Source organism: Elephas maximus, chromosome 22 (assembly GCF_024166365.1).
Source record: "Elephas maximus indicus isolate mEleMax1 chromosome 22, mEleMax1 primary haplotype, whole genome shotgun sequence".
Taxonomy (NCBI): domain Eukaryota; kingdom Metazoa; phylum Chordata; class Mammalia; order Proboscidea; family Elephantidae; genus Elephas; species Elephas maximus.
In genome coordinates, this window is record NC_064840.1 from 19,981,592 (window position 1) to 20,004,847 (window position 23,256).

A 23,256-nucleotide genomic window follows, 5' to 3' on the forward strand; every position below is an offset into this window, starting at 1 on the left:
CTATTTGCAGACGACATGATCTTATACACAGAAAACCCTAAGGAATCCTCCAGAAAACTACTGAAACTAATAGAAGAGTTCATCATTGTAGCAGGATACAAGATAAACATACAAAAACCAGTTGGATTCCTCTATACCAACAAAAAGAACATCGAAGAGAAAATCACCAAATCAATGCCATTTACAGTGGCCCCAGGAAGATAAAATACTTAGAAATAAATCTTACCAGAGATGTAAAAGACTTACACAAAGAAAACTACAGTACACTTCTGCAAGAAACCAAAAGAGACCTACATAAGTGGAAGAACATACCTTGCTCATGGATAGGAAGACTTAACATTATAAAAATGTCTATTCTACCAAAAGCGATCTATACATTTAATGCAATTCGATCCAAATCCCAAGGACATTCTTTAATGAGATGGAGAAACAAATCACCAATTTCATATGGAAGGGAAGAGGCGCAGGATAAATAAGGCATTACTGAAAAAGAAGAACAAAGTGGGAGGCCTTACTTTACCTGATTTTAGAACCTATTATACCGCCACAGTAGTCAAAACGGACTGGTACTGGTACAACAACAGATACATGGACCAATGGAACGGAATTGAGAATGCAGACATAAATCAATCCACATATGAGCAGTTGATACTTGACAAAGGCCCCAAAACAGTTAAATGGGAAAAAGACAGCCTTTTTAACAAGTGGTGCTGGCATAACTGGATATCCATCTGCAAAAAAATGAAACAAGACCCATACTTCACTCCATGCACAAAAACTAATTCAAAATGGATCAAAGACCTAAATATAAAATCTAAAACGATAAAGATCATGGAAGAAAAAATAGGGACAACATTAGGAGCCCTAATACATGGCATAAACAGTATAGAAAACATTATAAAGAACATAAAAGAAAAACTATGTAACTGGGAGCTCCTAAAAATCAAACACCTATGCTCATCCAAAGACTTCACCAAAAGAGTAAAAAGACTACTTACAGACTGGGAAAAAGTTTTTAGCTATGGCATTTCTGATCAGCGCCTGATCTCTAAAATCTACATGATACTGCAAAAACTCAACTGCAAAAAGACAAATAACCCTATTAAAAAACGGGCAAAAGATATGAATAGACACTTCACTAAAGAAGACATTCAGGTAGCTAACAGATATATGAGGAAATGTTCACGATATTAGCCATTAGAGAAATGCAGATCAAAACTATAATAAGATTTCACCTCACTCCAACAAGGCTGGCATTAACCCAAAACACACAAAATAATAGATATTGGAGAGGCTGTGGAGAGACTGGAACACTTTCACACTGGTGGTGGGAATGTCAAATGGTACAACCACTTTGGAAATCAATTTGGCGCTTCCTTAAAAAGTTAGAAATAGAACTACCATACAATCCAGCAATCCCACTCCTTGGAATATATCCTAGAGAAATAAGAGCCTTTACACGAACAGATATATGCACACCCATGTTTACTGCAGCACTGTTTACGATAGCAAAAACATGGATGCAACCAAGCTGCCCATCAATGGATGAATGGATAAATAAATTATGGTATATTCACACAGTGGAATACTACACATCGATAAAGAACAGTGAAGAATCTGTGAAACATTTCACGACATGGAGGAAGCTGGAAGGCATTATGCTGAGGACAAATATTGTATAAGACCACTATTATAAGACCTTGAGAAACAGTTTAAACTGAGAAGAAAACATTCTTTTGTGGTTACAAGAGGGCGGAGGGGGGAGGGGGGAGGGAGGGAGGGGGGGAGGGAGAGTGGGTGGGTGGGAGAGGGGTATTCACTAATTAGATAGTAGATAAGAACTACTTTAGGTGAAGGGAAAGACAGCACACAATACAGGGGAGGTCAGCACAATTGGACTAAACCAAAAGCAAAGAAGTTTCCTGAATAAACCGAATGCTTCGAAGGCCAGCGTGGCAGGGGGTCTGGGGACCAAGGTTTCAGGGGACATCTAAGTCAATTGGCATAATAAAATCTATTAACAAAACATTCTACATCCCACTTTGAAGAGTGGCATCTGGGTCTTGAACGCTGGCGAGCAGCCATCTAAGACGCATCGATTGGTCTCAACCCACCTCGGTCAAAGGAGAATGAAGAACACCCAGGATGCAAGGTGACTGCGAGCCAGAGAGACAGAAAGGGCCACATGAACCAGCAACTACATCATCCTGAGACCAGAAGAACAAGATGGTGCCCAGCCACAAGCGATGACTGCCCTGACAGGGAACACAACGGAGAACCCCTGAGGGAAAGGGAGAGCAGTGGGGTGCGGACCCCAAATTCTCGTAAGACCAGACTTAATGGTCTGACTGAGACTAGAAGGACCCAGTGGTCATGGCCCCCAGACCGTCTGTTGCCTCAGGACAGGAACCATTCCCGAAGTCAACTCTTTAGACATGGATTGGACTGGACAATGGGTTGGAGAGGGATGCTGGTGAGGAGTGGGCTTCTTGGATCAGGTGGACACTTGAGACTATGTTGGCATCTCCTGCCTGGAGGGGAGATTAGAGGGTGGAGGGGGATAGAAGCTGGCGAAAAGGACACGAAAAGATAAGAGTGGAGGGAGAGAGCAGGCTGTCTCATTAGGGGGAGAGTAATTGGGAACGTGTAGCAAGGTGTGTGTGGGTTTTTGTGTGAGAGACTGACTTGATTTGTGAACTTTCACTTAAAGCACAATAAAAATTATCTAAAAAAAAAAAATCCCATAGGCAAGAACATCCCAAGAAGGGCCCAATGCACCCACACCCAGATAAAACAGGTGCAAATGACTACCTCCCAACCATAACAGAAAGGCTTATGGAGTAAAAATATCTACTCCCTCTTTCCACAATGCTTTGTCCAGACTCTCAAGCAGTGGGGCCATTTCTAAGGAAGCTTACTGGTTAGTGATGCCAACTGGGATAAAACAGTGAATGAGACGGACTCTGCCCTCAAGCAGTTCAGTCTAATATGGGGAGAAGGAACTTGCTTTATTAGATATGTGAAAATGCAACAACTGCTGACCAGGACTAGCATGGTGAAAACTTCTTAGGGGTGGGTGCCAGGAAGGCTACCCTCTCGGCCTCTCAATGTCCTCGCTGAGTTTGTCACTGGCCTGATAGTCCACCATTAGAGATCTAGCCTGTGGGTTCTGAAACTCCTCTACTGAAATGCGAACACCCTTGAGAATGGTATTTGGAGGATAGGAAACAGAACTGGAGCCTGAAAGAGAAGGGGGCACAGAAAGGGAGGCAGGAATGGAGCAAAGACCAACTCTCTTGATAGAAAATGTGAAGGACTAGAAAGAAGCCAACCACACAGGTAAGTCCCAGACTTCTTTACCAGCTGGGCAACCCAAGGTGAGGGGCTTCACCGAGTCTCCTGTCCCATTTTACCCATGAGAACATACCAGTGTACAGGGTGCTAGGAGGTTTAACCAGGCACCAGAAATTTTATGCCCCCACTTCCCAGTCCCCTCTGCTCACAGCTGGGAGAGGGGAAAAAAAAAAACAAAAAACCACTACCATCAAGCAGATTCTGACTCATGGGGACGCCACATGTTACATACAGAGTAGAACTGCCCCCTAGGGTTTTTTTCTCGGCTGTCGTCTTTACGGGAAGCAGGTCACCAAGCCACACTTCCACTCATAACACCAAAGTGCTTTGCCGTGAGTCATCCTCAGACCCCCAGGCCCTGGAAGAGCAGCAGAGTCAACAAAAGCCAAGGGCAGCAAAAAGTCTTTCTCTTATTCCCAGAGTCACAAGTCACCACCTCCCCCACTCCTCACTCCTCAAGTCCAGCACCTCCAAAGTGTCTTCTCATACATTTGGGGCACTACTTAGTATTCTTTACAACAGTCATCAGGAGTTTGGTAACAAGGGCATTTCCCACTCCCCTTCTGAAACTATTTCTGTGTCTGTGGTTCCTGGGCCTTTTGTTAGAGGTCTGGCCTCATCCCTCCAGAGCCTTCCACTTTATACCTCCCTACTGCTATGGTTTCCTGAGTATAGCAGGAAGAAAAATCCCCAATCAGGGGCAAAAGTAATGCAAATGTGTAGCCTGGAATCAAACCCTAGCTTCCAGGAAGGAAAAGTCTTCACAGGTTTGGTAACTCGTATCACTTCTGACAGTGACCTTCTGGATTTTCTTTCTCCCCCATTCCTTTCTCCTTTATGCTTGGAGCCCAGCTACCATTACCAAATGTACTGAGCAAGGACTCAACAGATGGGTCCTGATCAAAAGGTGGGAAAATATAGAACAGAATTTGAAATTCCTATGGAATCCAGACTTATTGAACCCACTGAGACCCAAAACTACTGCCAAGATAATCTTTAAACCTTGAATCAAAACTATCCCCAGAAGTCATCTTTAAAAAAACAACATTTTAGCTCAATTAGCAAAAAATGTTTGCCTTGAGCATCACGCTTCTTTAAAGAATTTTCAATATGAGATCAAATTGACAACAGTAACTCTAAAACATAGATGAGAAGTTTAGGGGGCAGTGAGTCTAAGTTGATGGTGATGAAATAATCTGGGTAGAAACGGCAAGAATGATGACACAATGTGAAGAAGGTAGCCAATGTCACTGAATTGTACATGTAGAAACTGTTGAATGGGTGTATGTTTTGCCGTGTATATATTTTCACCAAAAAGAAAATAAACAGTATAAAGTAATAGATGTATCTCCATATCTATTAGGCTGCTTTCAGGCAAACTCCGATACCTGCAGGGGCCGAGGGCGAGCAGCCTAAATGAGTGCAAGGGGGCTGGGCTGAGAAGGGCGGCTGATGGAGAGCGTGCATGTGCCTGCCCTGCAGGCGTCAGGCTCCTCAGCCCCAGCCAAGGTGGCCACGCATGACTGTGGGCCCAGCGCTGCTTAGTCTCCGATTTGTCAAGTGAAGCCCGAAATCCAGATTTCTGTATGGTAAACTGACAAAATAAGATTTTTATGTGGTAAGCTAATCTAAAAAACTGTCTTTAACCCATCACAGGACAAATACAATACATTTGCTGGCTGAACTGGGCCTCTGTATTAACTTGGATCATGTTCTTTCCTTCCCAAGAGCTGACAGACTACGTTATCTTCCCAAGAATTCTTTTATAGGGGAGCTCATTCCCCTGCTATCTTCCACAGATGAGAACAGAGACTCACAGAGGTTGTTACATCCCGAAGTGGGGCGAGCAGGACTAGACCACGAAGTACAAGTAAGGAACTTGTGGGAAAACTCCTTTTACCAGAATTGAGAAGAAAATCAGGAGCCCACTCTTTAAGAGAAGAAAACGTCCACATTCGGGAAAAGCAAGGGCCCCTGAAACCAATTATCCCAGTGACAGCCCAGAGTTTCCATAAACGACTGTGACACTGGGCTCCGGCTCAAGAATGCCATCAGGAAATACTTGAGGCGAAGGAATCATACTTTGGACAAATAAGGGCAAAGGAGCCAGGCGTGCTGTCCATGAGGTTTCAATTAGCATTCTAATTTTAAAATATTTTAGTTGCAGGAATCTATCTCTTTGAAACAGTCGGCTCAAATGCCTACCAGGTAGAAAAGCAAACGGAAGCCAGACAGTTCCTTAGTTGTGGAAGTGTCTTTTCTGCTACCTTGAGACACATGGGCTCTTCAGGAGGGCTACAGGGAGCCCTGGTGGCATAGTGCTTAAGAGACTGGTGGTTAACCAAAACACTGGCAGTTTGAATCCACCAGCTGGTTCCTTGGAAACCTTATAGGGCAGTTCTACTCTGTCCTATAGGGTCACTAGGAATCGGAATCAACTCGATGGCAATGGGTTTTTTTGTTTTGTTGTTTTTTTAAACAGGGCAGCCAAAGAGCCCTGGTGGCACAAACAGTTAAGTGCTAAGCCGCTAACCAAAAGACTGGCAGTTCAAACCCACCCGGCAGCTCTGAGGAAGGAAGACCTAACGATCTGCTTCCAGAAAGACTACAGCCTAAAACCCCCAGGAGGCAGTTCTACTCTGTTACATGGGGTTGCTATGAGTAGAAATCAACTCAACAGCACCTAACAACAGCTGGGCAGTCTGGGATCCGATGGCCCATGAGACTGGAGCAGCAGAGCAGACAAGGCACAGACTGGGGGTGCTCTGAGCTGGGCACTAGGATTCCTGAAGGGAAGCGGCAGGTGGTGAAGAGTGGAGCTGTTCCTATCTGAGGTGATAAAAAGTTTTCAAAGGAAAGCATGGTGATGGTCACGCAGCACTGTGAAGGTAACTAATGTCACCAAATTATACACTAAAAAATGGTTAAAACGGCAAATTTTATGTTATATATATTTTACCACAATAAAGTGTTTTTAAAGTTCTAAAAAAAGAAAAACAGGATGCAGTTCTATGCTCGGCTGGCAATGGGTCTGAAACCCAGCTCTGCTCCTTGCTGGATGACATCAGATGCTACACTTGACCTTTGTCTTTTAAAAATGGGAGCTGCAAGGGCAGGCGTAAAGATAAGCTGGGAGAACGCACAGAATGCACTTAGCGCAATGCTCAGCCTCTCAGCAGCACTCAAAAAGTCTTGACTGTGAGCAGTTCATGCATCTCACCATTATCGTTTGACCCTGAGGAGGGAGTCTATGTGGCTTTCGGGGTACCTCAGGAGGAGGCACCTCTGGGGGTCAAGGGCATTGGTTTCACTTCCTTCCAGATCTCTTCACCCCCACTGTGCCACTTCCTGCTTCCTCTCCCAAGGATGTCCCTACTCTCCTTTCCCATCCCCACCTCCTCCGGGACGGGGGGGGGGGGGGTTCATTGACCTCTCCTCGCCATCCTAAGGGAGGTACACTCTGTGTTTTTGTGGTTCCCAAACTTGCCTGATCATAAAAAAATCACCTGGGATACTGTTATAAATTCAGATTCCAGGAACCTGCCTCATCCCTGAACCGGAATCTTCAGATCAGGATTTTTCAACCTTGGCACTACGGACACTTTAGATGGGGTAGTTTTCTGTTGTGGGGGGCTGTCCTGTGCATGGTAAGATGCTCAGCAGCACCCCTTGGTCTCTACTCACGAGATGCCACTAGCACTCCCTGCCCCACCGCCTGCCAAATTGTGATAACCACAAATGCCCCCAGACATTGCCAAATGTGCCCTGGAGGGTAAAAATTGTCCGAGGCTGAGCACAAGCAAAACAGGTTAAAAACCTAAATGTAAAAAAATATATATAAAAATTTGGAGGTATCAAAGGACAACGTTCAAAAACGCTAAGTCAAACTGGGAGAAGATATTCACATTAGAACCAAAAAGAAACAGGACTTAGAATACGTACTTCTACAAAGCAATAAGATAAAGAAAAAATAAAAGAAATTGTGTAAAAAAGATACAGCCAGGCAGCTAAGAGATGAAATCCAAATGCCAATAAACATAAAAAAAATCATTCCTTTCCCATCTCAACCCACCTGGAGCAAAGGAGAATGAAGAACACCAAGGACACAAGGTAATTATGAGCCCAAGAGACAGAAAGGGCCACATAAACAAACCAGAGACTACATCGGCCTGAGACCAGAAGAACTAGATGGTGCCCGGCTACAACCAATGGCTGCCCTGACAGGGAACACAACAGAGAACCTCTGAGGGAGCAGGAGAGCAGCAGGATGCAGACCTCAGATTCTCATAAAAAGACCAAACTTAATGGTCTGGCTGAGACTAGAAGGACCCTGGAGGTCACGGTCCCCAGACCTTCTGTTAGCCCAAGACATGAACCATTCCCAGAGCCAACTCTTCGGACAGGGATTGGACTGGAATATGGGACAGAGAATGATTCTGGTAAGGAGTCGGCTTCTTGGATCAAGTAGACACATGAGAGTATGTGGACAGCTCCTGCCTGGAGGGGAGATGAGAGGGTGGAGGGGGTGGGAAACTGGCCAAATGGACACAAAAATAGAGTGGAGAGGAGTGTGCTGTCTCATTGCAGGGAGAGCAACTAGGAGCATATAGAAAAGTGTACATAAATTTTGGTATGAGAGACTGACTTGGTTTGTAAACTTTCACTTAAAGCACAATTTAAAAAAAGACAAAAAAAAATTATATTCTTAAAAAAAAAAAAATCATTCATTCCCATCAAGATCAGGAAGAAGACAGGGATGGTCTCTCTCCCCACTGCTACTCAGCATCATTCTGGAAGTCCTAGCCAGAGCAATTAGGCTAGAAAAAAAATAAAAGGTAGCCAAATCAGGAAGGAGGAAGTAAAACGAACTCTTTGTGCAGATGACATGATTCTATACATAGAAAACCCCAAAGGTTCCACAAGAAAGCCATCAGAACTGATAACTGAATTCAGCAAAACAGCAGGGTACCAGGTCAACACACAAAAATCAGGTGAGTTTCTATACACCAGCAATAGGCAGGCTGACAAAGATATAAAGGAAGCATTACCATTTACAATAGCATCTAAAAAACAGAATAAAGTACCTAAGGATAAACTTTACCGGGAAGGTGAAAGCCTTGTATGCAGAAAACTATAAATATTACTAAAAGAAATCAAAGGCCTAAACATATGGAAGGACATTCCATGTTCATGGATTGGAAGGCTCAATATAATTAAGATGTCCATACTACCCAAAGCCATCTATAGACTAAATGCAATCTATTGAAATTCTAACAGACTTCTTCGCATAAATGGAAAAGCCAATTCTCAAATCTATATGGAATGGCAAGGGACCCTGACCAGCTAAAGCAATCCTGAAGGAGGACAAAGTAGGAGTAATCACACTTGCCGATTTCAAAACATGCTACAAAGCTACAGCAATTAAAACAGCCTGGTACTGGTATGATAACAAACACATAGACCAATGGAATAGAACTGAGAGTCCAGAACTAAATCCATACATCTATGGTGAACTAATTTTCGACCAGGGTGCTAGGTCCATTCAATGGGAAAGGAAGAGTCTCTTCAATAAACAGTGCTGGGAAAACTGGATTTCCACATGCGGGTGAATGTATCAGGATCCATGACTCACAATATACAAAAAAAACAATTCAAAATGGATCAAGGACCTAAACGTAAAAACTAAAACCATAAAATTCTTGGAAGAAAATGTAGGCGTGAGGCTGTGAGACGCAGTGTTCAACAACAGATTATCAGATCCGTTATCAAAAGCTCAAGCAAGACAAAACAGATGAGACTTCATAAAAATTAACTACTGTTGTACATCAAAGGACTTTATCAACAAAGTGAAAAAGACAACCTACAGATGGGAGAAGATTTTCAGAAACGATGTATTAGACAAGGGCCTGGTATCCGAAATACATATAAAACCTCTACCACGTAACAACAAAAACACAGCCCAATCACAAAATGGGCAAAGGACTTCAACAGACAGTTCAAAGAGGATATTTAGAAGGCCAACAAGCACACGAAAAGATGCTCAGTCATTGTTGGCCATTAAACTAAACCAACCCCATTGCCGTGCAGTCAATTCCAACTCATAGCGAACCTACAGGACACAGAAGAACTGCCCCATTGGGCTTCCAAGGCGTGGCTGGTGGATTCAAGCTGCCGACCTTTGGTTAGCAGCCATGTACTTAAGACATGCAAATTAAAACCACAATGAGATATATCACCTTACCCCTATTAGAATGGCAATGATTAAAAAAAAAAAGAGAACAAGTGTTATCAAGATCATGCAGAAACTAGAACACTCAACCACTGCTGGAGGGAATGTAAAACGGTGCAGCCACTGCAAAAACAGTTCAAAAAATTGAACATAGGATTACAATACGACCAAGCAATCCCAACCCTACGTCTATAACCAGAAGCAGGGAAGGCAGAAATGCAAACAGAAACCTGTACACCAGTGTTCACTGAAGCACTATTCAAAAGAGCCAAAAGGTGGAAAAAGCCAAAATGTCCATCAAAAGATGAATGGATAAATAAAATGTAGTATACACATACTGCACTGCAGTAAATTCCTTTAATATGGCCCTTCTAGCCATGGTCTTGTGACTCCCACAAAATGACTGGGAGGACTATGCAAATAAGGTGCTTGTGGCCCACCAAGATGATTGGACACCTGCTAATAATGCATATAAGGTACGTGGAGCCTTTGCAGGGGGTGGGGACCATACAAATAAGGTGCTTGTGGAACCCCTGTAGGGGACTGGTCAGTTTTGCCATCCCACTAGCCTTGAAGGGAGCCAACTCCCACAGCTACAGGGAAGCTCACTACCATCAATAAGAGGAGCAAGGAGCACATCCTGTGGACTCAGGGTCCCTGTGCTGAGAACCTCCCAGACCCAGGACAGAGAGAGCTGTAACACTGGAGACAGCACAAGACAGTGCAAAGTGGCAGCAGACCAGGAGACTGGTGTGAAATGGCACAGTGGAAGCCCCATGGCCTACAGAGCAAAGCAGCTATAGTGGGCGTGCCAACCCAGAAAGCAAAAGAGCTGGGGCGCCTTTGGACAGAAGGCTTGCTAGCAGAGTAGGGTGCCTCCAGGCACTTATCAGTGGAGCTTACATTGTAACACTTGCCTGAGGCAGGGCAGAGCCCAGGCCCAAGTCGGGGGCAGAGGCTGAGAATGCAGGGTCCAGGCGGAGAGAAGGACCTGGCAGCAGCAGCCCAGAAACTGTCCTGATCAAAGAACTGTATCCTGAGTTGTTCCTGTTACCTCCAAGTTGATCCTGATTCTGAACTATAACCATTACTTCCCTAATAAACCCCGTAATTGTGAGTATGGCCTTTGAGTTCTGTGTGGCCGCTGCAATGAATTATCGAACCCAGCAGAGAAGTAAAGAATGTTGTGGGAGGGACAGCTGGTGTCACAATTGGTAAAAAGGTTGGAGAGTAGAGGTATGTCTGAGCTCCACCTCACAGGAATCAGCTTTGGGCTGATGCTGACGGTGCGTCTCTCCTCCTTCCTCCTGAAGTTAGATGAAGTCTGTCGCCTCGTCATTTTTACACATACGATAGAACAGTACTCAGCCATAAAGAGAAACAACTCCTGATACATGCCACAGCATGGATGAACCTTGAAAACATTATGCTGAGTGAAAACAAGTCAGGAGCATAAGGACAAATACTGTATGATCTCACTTGTACGAAATAAGCAAATACATAACCCAACCCACTCCAACTGCCGTCAAGTCGATTTCTGACTCATAGCGACCCTCTAGGACAGAGTAGAACTGCCCCATAGAGTTTCCAAGGAGCGCCTGGTGGATTTGAACTGCCGACCTCTTGGTTAGCAGCTGTAGCACTTAACCACTACACCACCAGGGTTTCCAAGCAAATACATATCGAAAACCAAAAATTAATAGTGGTTACCAGGGGTGAGAAGAAGGGGGCAAGGGGGAGCTTTTGCTTAGGGTACAGTGAGTTTAGGCCGATGGTGGAATAGCCTGGAAAAGAACAGCAAGAACGGTAGTACAACTTGAAGAATGTAATCAATCTCACGGAACTGTACATGTAGAAATTGTTGAATTGGTATATGTTTTGTTGTGTATATTTTCACCACAATTTAAAAAAAATTATTTTTTATTAAAAAAAATCCTAATGCCCAGGCCGAACACTGGTCGATTATATCCCACTTTCTGCTATGGGTGCGAGGTCATCAGTATTTAAGCTTCACAGGTGACCCAAATCACAGGTAAGCTTGGGAACCACTGACTGACACTAACGTTAGCCTAATAGTTAACTCTGGAAGGAAGAGACGGAAACAGAAAGGCTCCATCAAGTAACGTTCTATTCCTTTGCTGAATGGTGGCCCATAAGGAGTTTGTTATATTAGTTACAATTTAAAAACTCTCAAGATATTTCAGGATTTTAAAAGTGTGCAATGTAATTTAAGGCAAGGCCCGGGGGTCTCAAGGAAGCCCCCAGGTACTGCAGTTTTCCCGTATATTAAACTGACTTCCCTACTGGTTTCCTAGGGAGAGTGCACTGACAGTGAGATTCATGACTCTGTTCTTTACAGTTTATGCACTCTCTAACTTCAACAGCATTCCCAAAAGATCAGAACCATATAAGGGGGGAAAGTACTGTGCCAAGCAACAGGGATGGAACAAACAACTGCAGGCGAGTATAAACGGAGCTCTGACTACGAAAGGTGCTATGTGGCGATGGGGACAAGGGCTCCGGAAACAGTTCTAGCACCGTCAGAAAAGAACCTTTCTGGATGTTACATATTGAATTATGTCCCCCCGACACATATGATGGAATCCTAACCCCTACACCTGTGGAAGAGCCCTGATGGCACAGTGGTTAAGTACTCTCCTGCAAACCAACAGTTCAGCAGTTCAAACCCACCAGCTGCTCTGCAGGAGAAAGATGTGGCAGTCAGCTTCCATAAAGATTTACAGCCTTGGAAACCCTATGAGGCAGTTCTGCTCTGTCCTACAGGGTTGCTAAGAGTCTGAATCCACTGGATAATGGCAGTGAGTTTTTTATACCTACAGATATAATGGAAACTCTGGTGGCGTAGTGGTTAAGTGCTATGGCTGCTAACCAAGAGGTTAGCAGTTCGAATCCACCAGGAGCTCCTTGGAAACTCTATGGGGCAGTTCTACTCTGCCCTATAGGGTCCCTATGAGTCGGAATCAACTTGAGGGCAGCGGGTTTGGTTTTTTGTGTTTTTTTTTTTTTTTTTGGTTTATGGATGTAATCCCATTTGGGAATATGGTTTTCCTTGTTATGTTAATGAAGTCTTATCAGTGGAGGGTGTGTCCTAAGCCTAATCTCTTCTGAGTTATAAGGGCAGCTTAGCCACAGAGGCAAGCAAGCACAAAAGGGGAAAGGTAGATGCCACGTGAAGATTCCCAAGGAACTGAGGAACGCTGAGCAGAATGCTGCCAGAGAAGCTGAGACAAGGATTTTCCCCAGGACGGGCAGACAGAGAGCCTTCTCTAGAGGTGGTTCCCTGAATTTGGACTTCTAGCTTCCTGAATGTGAGAAAATTAATTTCTGTCTGTTAAAGCCACCACTTGTGGTACTTCCGTTACAGCAGCACCAGCTAACTAAGACTCTGGGGAAGAGGCTGTGCAAGAGGCTGAGAGAGGCCTGCTCACTGCCAGTGGCCTCACCTTCTCAGAAAGCCACCCCTGTCGGGGTAACATGGAACTGCGGCACCCTCATCCCGAAGGGCCCAGGCCAGTAACTTCTCCCAACATACTGCTAAGACCTGCTTCTCCACAGAACCTCAGCAGCGCTTTTCCCTCCCGTCCCCACACCCTGTCCCCAAGCAGATGGGCAGGAATAATTCATAGTTACACCATTTACTGAGTTTTCTCAATGTACCAGGCTCTGCATCAAGTGATTTCTAATGTCCTAATTTACTCTTGATAATAACTCTGCAAAGCATTTCCACTTGCAATTTAAAGTTGAGGAAACAGGCTCAAAGAAAAAGTCACTTGCCACACTACTTGTAAATGGCAAATGATCCAAAAGAAGCACAGTGCCTGACACAGAGAAAGACCTCCATAAATGTTAGTGGTGACTGTTACCACGTGGCAGAGCCAGGATGCAAGCCCAGGTCTGTCTGACCCTGACGCCCATGTTCTCTGTTTTGGAGCTACATGAACAGGGTACAAACCTCAAACAGGCAGAAGGGCATGGAGTGAAAAGGGAGAGGCTTTTTTTTTTTTTTTTAATTTTTATTGTGCTTAAGTGAAAGTTTACACATCAAGTCAGACTCTCATACAAAAATTTATGAACACCTTGCTATATACTCCTAATAGCTCTCCTTCTAATGAGATAGTATGCTCCTTCCCTCCACTCTCTCTTTTCGTGTCCGTTCAGCCAGCTTCTGACCCCCTCTGCCCTTTCAATTCCCCTCCAGACAGGAGATGTCAACATAGTCTCACGTGTCTACTTGATCCAAGAGGCTCATTCTTCCCCCGGTATCATTTTCTATCCCACAGTCCAGTCCAATCCCAGTCTGAAAAGTTGGCTTTGGGAGTGGTTCCTGTCTTGGGCTAACAGAAGGTCTGGGGACCATTACCTCCAGGGTCCTTCTAGTCTCAGTCAGACCATTAAGTCTGGTCTCTTTATGAGAACCTGAGGTTTGTATCCCGCTGCTCTCCTGCTCCCTCAGGGGTTCTCTGTTGTGTTAAGGGAGAGGCTCTTGCCCACCCTGAACCCCAGGTCCCCTTCCAAGAAGCAGCCAGTTTCTCAGGCATCCTTTTAGAGATTTCTAGCAATAGGACATATACTGTTCTGGACCTTCAAAGTCTCTGCTATTTACCCACCAGGCTGTTCTGCTGGACTCACTTGCCTGGCTGGGGGCACCTGGCATTTCTGCCTGTTGGTACCAAATTAAGGAGGTCCCTGGGTGGCACAAATGGTTTGAGCTTGACCACTAATTGAAAGGTTGGTAGTTTGAACTCACCCAGAGGCACCACGGAAGAAAGGCTTGGTTATGTGCTTCCAGAAGAATTGCAGCCAAGTAAGCCCTGGTGCTCAGTGGTTAAGAGCTTGACTGCTAACCAGTTTGAATCCATCAGCTGCTCCTTGGAAACCTTATGGGGTAGTTCTTCTCTGTCCTATAGGGTTGCTGTGAGTTGGAACTGACTCAGCAGCAATGCGTTTTTTTCCTTTTAAACCCTATGGAGCTCAGTATCACTCTGTAATACATATGATTGCCATAAGTTGGAAATGACGCAATGGCAATGGGTTATTAATTGGTAGCGTATTTTACTGCAGCTGGCAGGCTTCCACCCTGAGGACTGGGGTGAAGCTGTAAGATTCTAAAACTCCATACCAATTTTTTGGCCCAAGAGTATACTTGAGGCAACATCTAGGTTACAGGTCAGTCTGTGCAGTATACCCCACAAGGGCCAACAGGGTTGCTCTGCCTGGCAGAGTGGCTGGTTAGAAGAAACCCTGATAAGACAGCCCAGGCCTTCACACGGCCCTGAAACGGCTTCAGCACAGAGCTGGTGGCTGAACCATAAGGCTGCCCCCTCAGGCAATCTGACCTAGGAGCTGGGTGCACATCAAACCACAGACAGCAGAAAGTAAAAGCAGGGACCCAAGTTCAATGGCTTCCCCTTTTCCAGCTCTCTAGCTTTTGAAAAAAGCATTTCATTTCGCTGAGATGCACTTTTCTTGCTTATCAAATTTAACAACAGTACCTACCCTTCAAAGGGTTATACCCTGATGCTGCCGAGTTGATTCTGACTCATAGCAACCCTACAGGACAGAGGAGAACTGCCCCACAGAGTTTCCATGGAGCTGTTGACCTTTTAGTTCGCAGCCAAGCTCCTAACCACTGCGCCACCAGGGCCGCATTCAAAGGGTTATGACGAGGATTCAGTAGCGTCTGTATGATGCCACACTCTGAGCTTTTCAGCAGTGATCACGATACTAAGGAGGCTGTTCTGTCCTATGGCTGTGAAAACAACCCTGGGCTGGGAGTGCCAACACTGCACTGCTCTCCCCAGACACGTGAGCTTTTCCCAGGACATCCCTTAGCCAGCTTCAGGACACGCAAGCAGTCCCAATGGTACCATTTGCACATTTCTCCCAGTGTATACCTGGGGAATGGGGTGCTGAGGACTCTTTTGCATTAGACCAGGGAGGGGAGGGGAGAGGTGTTGAGGACTCTTGTGTTAGACCAGGGAGAGGGTGAGGGCTTTCAAGAAACAGAGGTTTCCACTTGGCTTTCAAAGCTGCTTAGCTGCTGTTCCTGAGCCCAGCTAGAGGCTGGGCAGGGTGGAAGAAAAACCACAATAATCCTGGGTTCTCAGATAAAGTCTGTTTCCTAATCCCAGGTTCTCAGATAAGGCCTGTTTCCTTCTGCAGCAGGAGTGCTATTGTCTTGATTTCCACAGAGACTCTCAGGCAAGGCTGGGTGTGGCACAGAAAATGAGATCTGACCACTCATAAAAAGCTCACTATGTTCTGGGTGAGACGGAGATGACAGCTCTGGGCACCAATCTCACTGTACTGTGGCTGGGCCAGAAACCCGAGTTCACAGGAAGCCCAGGGAAGCTGAGATCTCAAGCCCTGCAGCCTGGCACTCTCCCGGAACACACAGAGGGAAACACCCTAACTAGAGGGCAGCCCCAACTTCTAACTCTTTCAGGATCAGGGAATGAACTGTGCCACACCAGGCTCCAAAAAACCCAAGCCGTCGAAGTCAATTCTGACTCACGGTAATCCTACAGGACAGGGCAGAACTGCCCCATAGGCTTTCCAAGGCTGTACATCCTTATGGAAGCAGACTGCCACCATCTATCTCCCGTGGAGCAGCTAGTGAGTTCGAACCACCGACCTTTCAGTTAGCAGCCAAGCACTTAACCACTCCCCCGCCAGGGCTCCTTACACCAGGCCCAGAACACCCAATTCTGCCTAATTCTGTCAACAACCCCAGAAAGGCAGAGGCATCAGCACAGAAGGCCAAGTCTCAGAAAGAGGTACGGTAGGGTCAAGCCAGGCTGTGAACTGGCCTGGCCTCAAGCAACTTCAGTTAAGGACTGAAGGATGGGCTATTTTTAAACTTCATGGGACCTGCCCTGTAAACCCAGGCACGTTAAGGACATATCCCTTTGCCAGGTGTTCTTTGGTTGTTTCTGGTGAGTAGGAAGTAGTTATGGAAAGACCACTTCAAACAATTTGCCTTTCACTAACATGTCTTTGGAGTCGTGGTGGTTCAATGCTTAAGAGCTATGGCTGTTAACCAAAATGTTAGCAGTTCAAATTCACCAGCCACTCCTTGGAAACCTTATGGGGCAGTTCTACTCTGTCCTATAGCATCGCTATGAGTCAGAACCAACTCAACGGCAGTGGGTTTGGGTTTGGTTTTAATATGCCTTTACACCAAAAAAAAAAAACGCACTGAATATACACGCACTGAATACTTCCTACGCACCAACGACCCTGTGAGACAGGTATCAAATTACCCTCATGTTAACAGATGAGGAAACTGAGACATCAAAAGGTTAAGCACCTTGGTCAGGATCAGCAGATACTAAATGGGGTGCTGGGGCTCAAGTCCAGTCTGTGTGTCCTTGTCAGGATTCCATCCTAGGAGGACCAAGGTGCAAAGAAATTGCTTAGGCTCTATCAGGCCTGAATTTCACCCTCAAGTCACAGAATCCTAACAGAGAGAAGTGGAAAGGAACCAACTAGGTCAACTAATCCAGCTTTCATCTTACAGATAACTAAGCTGAGACCTGGAATGTCGAAGAGACTTTGTCAAAGTCACACCACAAATCAACAAAGTCAAGACTACAAGAGTCCTTGTCCAGCGACTTTTGCTCATCTTCACACATCAGCTGAAATTGACACTTGCTCAGGGAAGTCCCCCCTTACTGCCCACCCCCCAGACTAGACGTGTTACACACTCTCAGGGCTCTGTGTACACTGAGCACAGCTGGAGTTCCACACCTGTGAGTATAATTGCTCACTCGACCCTTGTCATCTGAACTAGGCATAAGTCCTCCACCACAATCATGTCCCCAGCCCCTGGCTCAGTGCCAAATGCACAACTGATGGCAGGTGCCTGGTGAGGGTGGGCTTACCTTCACTGTCGGTGAGCACCTCCATGCGTCCGCTAAACATAGCCTTCAGCATGGTGTCCTGCTTGGTCAGCGTCTGCATGGTGGTGTAGTAGAGGGCCCCTCCCACGTTCAGCTTCACGTACTTGGAGCTGGGGCTCGTGCCCTTGAAGGAAGTGGTGCGGGTAGCAGCCGCCGGCACCGCTGAGCTCACCACGCTTTCTCCTGACATCTCTTCCTGCCAATGGAGAAGAGACAGGATCATGACACAAGGCCTGGTTCACCCCTCTCCCTCCACCCATGGGCTGAACCTGGCCCACAGATGTGCTTTGCTTGGTCCACATCCAGACTGCATTTAAAACTTAAAGTTTATTCCCCAAGTTGACAACTCTGGTGATTTCACAGAAAAACCTGGATTTCTGGGTTTTCTTAAAATCAGACATCAAACTGGGCCAGCAGGGCAACAACTGGTGGGGAAGCCGGGGTATTGGCTGCCCCCTGGAGAGGGGGTATGTGTTCCCCAATTTGTCCCACCCCCTTAGATAGCCTCATACACCGGCCTTGTCTGCCGATCCTACAGGTATGAGTTTGCCATTAACTCTTGCATTACGAAGACTTCCTTTCTACCCAACACCGATATATACGAACTCCCTGGCTGTGTCCTAAAGCAGCACTGTCCAGGTCTCTCCATGTTCTCTGATTACCATGTACTACTACACAGCTAAAAGTATCACCTCTCAGCTGAATTATAGATGAAGCAAGCCTTTATGAAGTCATATGGGATCCCAACCGCAATGCCTAACACATTCTATGGAGAGAAAGTGTTTGTGAGGACTAAACAGCAGACTTAAAAACTCTTGGAAGCAGCTTACTGCAAAATTTGAGACCTCCCGTACTAGTACTGTCCAAAACAGCCACCAGATCCAATGAGTTTCCCCAACAGCACTGTCAGCTTTCATGTAGACTAAAGAAATGGATGGAGTTTCTGACCTAGGCAGGCCCTAGGACAGGGGAAGCAGACTGCCACATCTTTCCCCTGTGGAGCAGCTGGTGGGTTTGAAGTACCAACCTTTGGTTAGCAGCTGAGTACTTAACCACTGTGCCACTAGGGCTCCTGTCCTGATCAAGTCTGCACACAGTTAAAAAAATACAGTACCGGCCAAAACACAAACATTCTCCTATCCTGGTTAATACGAGAGACTACTACTTCTTTATCAATAACAGCTTTAGCCTTGGTCTAGTCTTCCTGAAGGAGTCTCTAGGTGTGTGAACAGTTAACACTCAACTTCTGTTCAAAAGGTAAGTGGTTTGAACCTACCCATAGGTGCCTCTGAAGACAGGCCTGGTGATTTGCTTCCAAAAGGTCACGGCTTGAAAACCCTGCAGAGCAGTTCTACTCTGCACACACAGGGTCACCGTAAGTCAGCACTGATTCAATCGCAATTAACAACAGCATTCTTCCTGCCTTCAAGATAGCAATTATTAAGATACCAATCACAGAATTACCTCTGCTTCCTGACAGTATCCAATACAGAGTAAAGCCCCACTTCACTGAACCCTGTCCCAAAACACCCAACCAAAATCAAAGGCGCTGCCATTTAGTCAATTCTGACTCATAGTGACCCTATAGGACAGAGCAGAACTGCCCCATAGGATTTCCAAGGAGTGGCTGGTGGATTCGAACTGCGAATCTTTTGGTTAGCATCCAAGCTCTTAACCACCGTACCACCAGGGTTTCACTGCATCACCAGGGCCTCCGAAATCACCCAACACAAGCCCAAATCCTATACCAAATCCTTCCAACACCCTCTTTCTAAGATGCCCCACAGTTTCGCATGGTATGTGTTCTCTCTCAATGCAACAAGTCAACCCACTCAACTTTGCTTGACTACAGGTATGCTCCTGGTGGGTCTTGGTTGCAGAGCACAGGCCACAGGAAACTACTTTTTTGAATCATTTTCTGATACCAAAAAAGAAAAGGACAGTGTTTTTAAATTCTTTACACCTACGTTTTCCACAATGAACACGTATTACATCTATAATCAGTAAAACACAAATTTCATTTTTTTAAATGGAACAAAGGACTAGCAGGTAGCAAACTGCCATTGACTGGTAATACCAGAGGCAATGACTTAGTGATAGTCATTGGCAACATTCAATTTAAAGTTATCCAACTCTTCTGGACAACTCTCCCCACAAAAGAATGGCCTAGAAATCACCTGCTGGGGAACCTGTGTCAGGACACAACACAGTGAAACAGACAAAAGGGCCTCCTGGAAAGGAAAGTGTTTTCTCAAGAAACAGTTCCAATCCCAGAGCCCTAAAATTTATAAAGGAAACACTGATAAAATTGAAGTGAGAAATAAACAGGTTTATGATAACAGTTGGAGACTTCAGTACACCACTTTCAATAAGAGATAGAACTAGACAGAAGACCAATAACGAAATAGAAGACTTGAACAACACTTTTAACCAAATAGACCTAACAGACATACATAGAACACTCCATCCAACAATAGCACAATACACGTTCTCCTCCAGTGCACATGGAACATTCTCCAGAAAAGACCGTATCTTAGGGCACAAAGGAAGTCTCAACAAATTCTAAAAAGTTGAAACACAACATACCAAAACTCATTGGATGCATCAAAGGCAGTACTCAGAGCGAAATTTACAGCAATAACCTGAAAATCCATTGCTGTCCAGTCGATTCCGACTCACAGCAACCCTATAGCGATAAATGCCTATATTTAAAAAAGATCCCAAATTAATAACCTAACTCTACAACTTGAGGAACTAGAAAAGGAAGAGTAAATTAAGCCTAAGGCTACCAGAAGAAATAAAGATCAGAGCACAAATAAATGAAATACAGAATAGAAAAAACCAATAGAGAGAATCAACAAAACCGGAAGTTGGTTTTTTGAAAAGATCAATAAAATTGACAAAACTTTGGATAGACTGACAAAGAAAAAGAGAGAGAAGATGCAAATACCTAAAATCAAAAATGAAAGTGGGGACATTACAACTGACCCTATAGAAATAAAAAGGATTATAAGGGAATATTATGAACAGCTATACACCAACAAATCAGATAACTTAGACGAAACGGACAAATTTCTTCAAACATAAAAACTTCCAACACTGACTCAAAAAAAATAATGGATCTCAACAGACCCATGAAAGATTGAATTAGTAGTTAAAAACTTCCCAACAAAAAAAAGTCCTGGACTAGACAGCTTCAGAGTGGAATGCTACCAAACATTTATAGAAACAGTGCCCTCAATCCTTCTTAAACGTTTCCAAAAAAGAGAGGAGGGAACATTTCCTAATTCATTCTATGACGTGAGCACTACTTTGGACACCAAAAGCACACAAGGATACCACAACAAAACTACAGACCAATATCCTCAAGGACTGTAGATGCAAAAACACTTAAAATACTAGCAAACTGAATCTGAAAACATATTAAAAGCATTATACACCATGATCAAGTACATTTATTTCAAGAACGCAAAGGCGGTTCAACATTAGAAAATCAATGTACTGTGACATTAACAGAATAACAAAAAATAAAGACAACATCATCTCAATCGATGCAGAAAAGGAATTTTGCAGAATTTAACACCCTCTCATGATAAAAACATTCAAAAACAAGTAGAAGGGAAAGTCTTCAATATAATAAAGGTCATTTATGAAAAACCCACAGCTACTATTTTTTTTTTTTTACTATTATACTCAGTAAAGACTGAGCCTTCTCATTAAGATCAGGAGCAAGACAAGGATGCCCACTCTCACTACTGCTATTCAACATCATTCTGGAAGTCCGACCTAGAGTAATTAGGCTAGAAAAATTAATAAGCAAAAGGCATCCAAATAGGGAACGGGGAAGTAAAACTATCCCTTTCGCAGATGACATGATCTCACATATACAGAATCCCAAAGATTCTACAAGAAAGCTATTAGAACTAATAAATGAATTCAGCAAAATGGCAGAGTACAAGGACAACACAAAAATTAGGTCTGTACACGTCAGCAACGAGCAAGCTGAACAAAATATTAAAGAAACATCACTATTTACAAAAGCATCTAATAACAGTAAAGTACCTACGAATAAATTTAACCAGGAAGGTGAAAGACTTGCACACAGAAAACTATAGAACATTACTAAAAAAACAAAGAAAGCCTAAATAAATGGAAGGTTTAACATAGTTAAGATGTCAATTTACCTAAAGTCATCTATAGATTCAATGTAATCCCCACCAAAATTCCAACAGCCTTCACTGCAGAAACAGAAAAGCAAATTCTCAAATCTACATGGAATAGTAAGAGACCCCAAAGAGCTAAAGCAATCTTGAATAAGAATAAAGCAGGAATAGTCACACTTCCTGATTTCAAGGCACACTACAAAACTACGGTAATCAAAATAGCCTGGTACTGGTATAACAACAGACATATAAACCATTTATAGTCCAGAAATCAATCCATGCATCTATGGTCAACTAATTTTCGACAACAGTGCCAAGTCCATTCAATGGGGAAGGAAAAGTCTCTTCAATAAATGGCACTAGGAAAACTGGATTTCCAAATGCAGAAAAATGAATCAAGATCCATGCCTCACACCATACACATAAACCAATTCAAACTGGATCAAGGAACTAAATATGAAAACTAAAACCATAAAATTCTTAGAAGAAAATGTAGGGGCCTATCTATGGGTCCTAGTTTTTATCAATGGTCTATCAGATATGACAACCAAAGTACAAGCACCAAGGAAGACAAATAAATACATGAGACTTCATGAAAATTAAGTACTGTTGTACAACAAAAGACTTTATCGACAAAGTGGAAAGACAACCTATAGATTGGCAGAAAATCTGCACGAACCATGTATCAGATAAAGGCCTAACAACCAAAAAATATATAAAACTACCATTTAACAACAAAAAGACAAACCACTCAATAAAAAATGGGCAATGGACTTGAAAAGACAGCTCAACAAAGAGGGTATTCAAATGATAAACAAGCACATGAAAAGATACTCAACATCTTTAGCCATTAGACCAAACCTGTTGCCTCTGAGTCATTTCCAACTCATAGAGACCCTACAGGATGAGAAGAACTGCCCCATAGGGTTTCCACAGAGCAGCTGGTGGATTCAAACTACCAATCTTTTGGTTAGCAGATAACCTCTTAACCAGTGTGCCGCCAGGGTTTTAGCCCTTAGGGAGATGCAAATCAAAACCATAATGAAATTAGCACCTTACCCCTATTAGAATAGCAATGATTAAAAAAAAAAAAAAAAAGGAAAACAACAAGTGTTAGCAAGGTTGTGGAGAACTGGAACCCTCATCTATTGCTGGTAGGAATGTAAACTGGTGTGGGCACTGTGGAAAAGAGTCTGGCCATTCCTCAAAAAGTTGAACACAGAATTACTATATGAACCAGCAAATCCAATCCTAGGTATATACCCAAGAGAAGTAAAGGTTAGAATACAAACAGAAATCTTCACGCCAACGTTCACTGCAGCACTTTACAAAATAACCAAAAAGTAGAAACAACTGAAATGTCCATCAACAGGTGAATGGCTGAACAGTATGTGGTGCATACACACAAGGGAATTTTTTTTTTTTTTATAAGGGGGGAGGTCTGATACATGCCATAGTATCGATGGAACTTGAAAACATTAAGCTGAGTGAAATAAGTCAGTCACAAAAGAACAAACACTGTACGATCTCACTTACATGAAATATGCAAATATACACAAACCAAAGGAACCCTGGTGGCACAAGAGCT

At 44.0% G+C, this 23,256-nt stretch overlaps 1 protein-coding gene across 2 annotated transcripts in view; it reads right to left on the reverse strand.

The window, feature by feature from the left end:
- Nucleotides 1-23,256, reverse strand: part of KCTD10 (potassium channel tetramerization domain containing 10) — a 45,413-nt gene that overhangs the window by 15,372 nt on the left and 6,785 nt on the right. For both annotated transcript variants that reach the window (XM_049865221.1, XM_049865220.1), the window contains exon 2: nt 17,488-17,701. In XM_049865221.1, the coding sequence (XP_049721178.1) occupies nt 17,488-17,701 (214 nt within the window). The remainder of the gene's footprint in view (nt 1-17,487; nt 17,702-23,256) is intronic.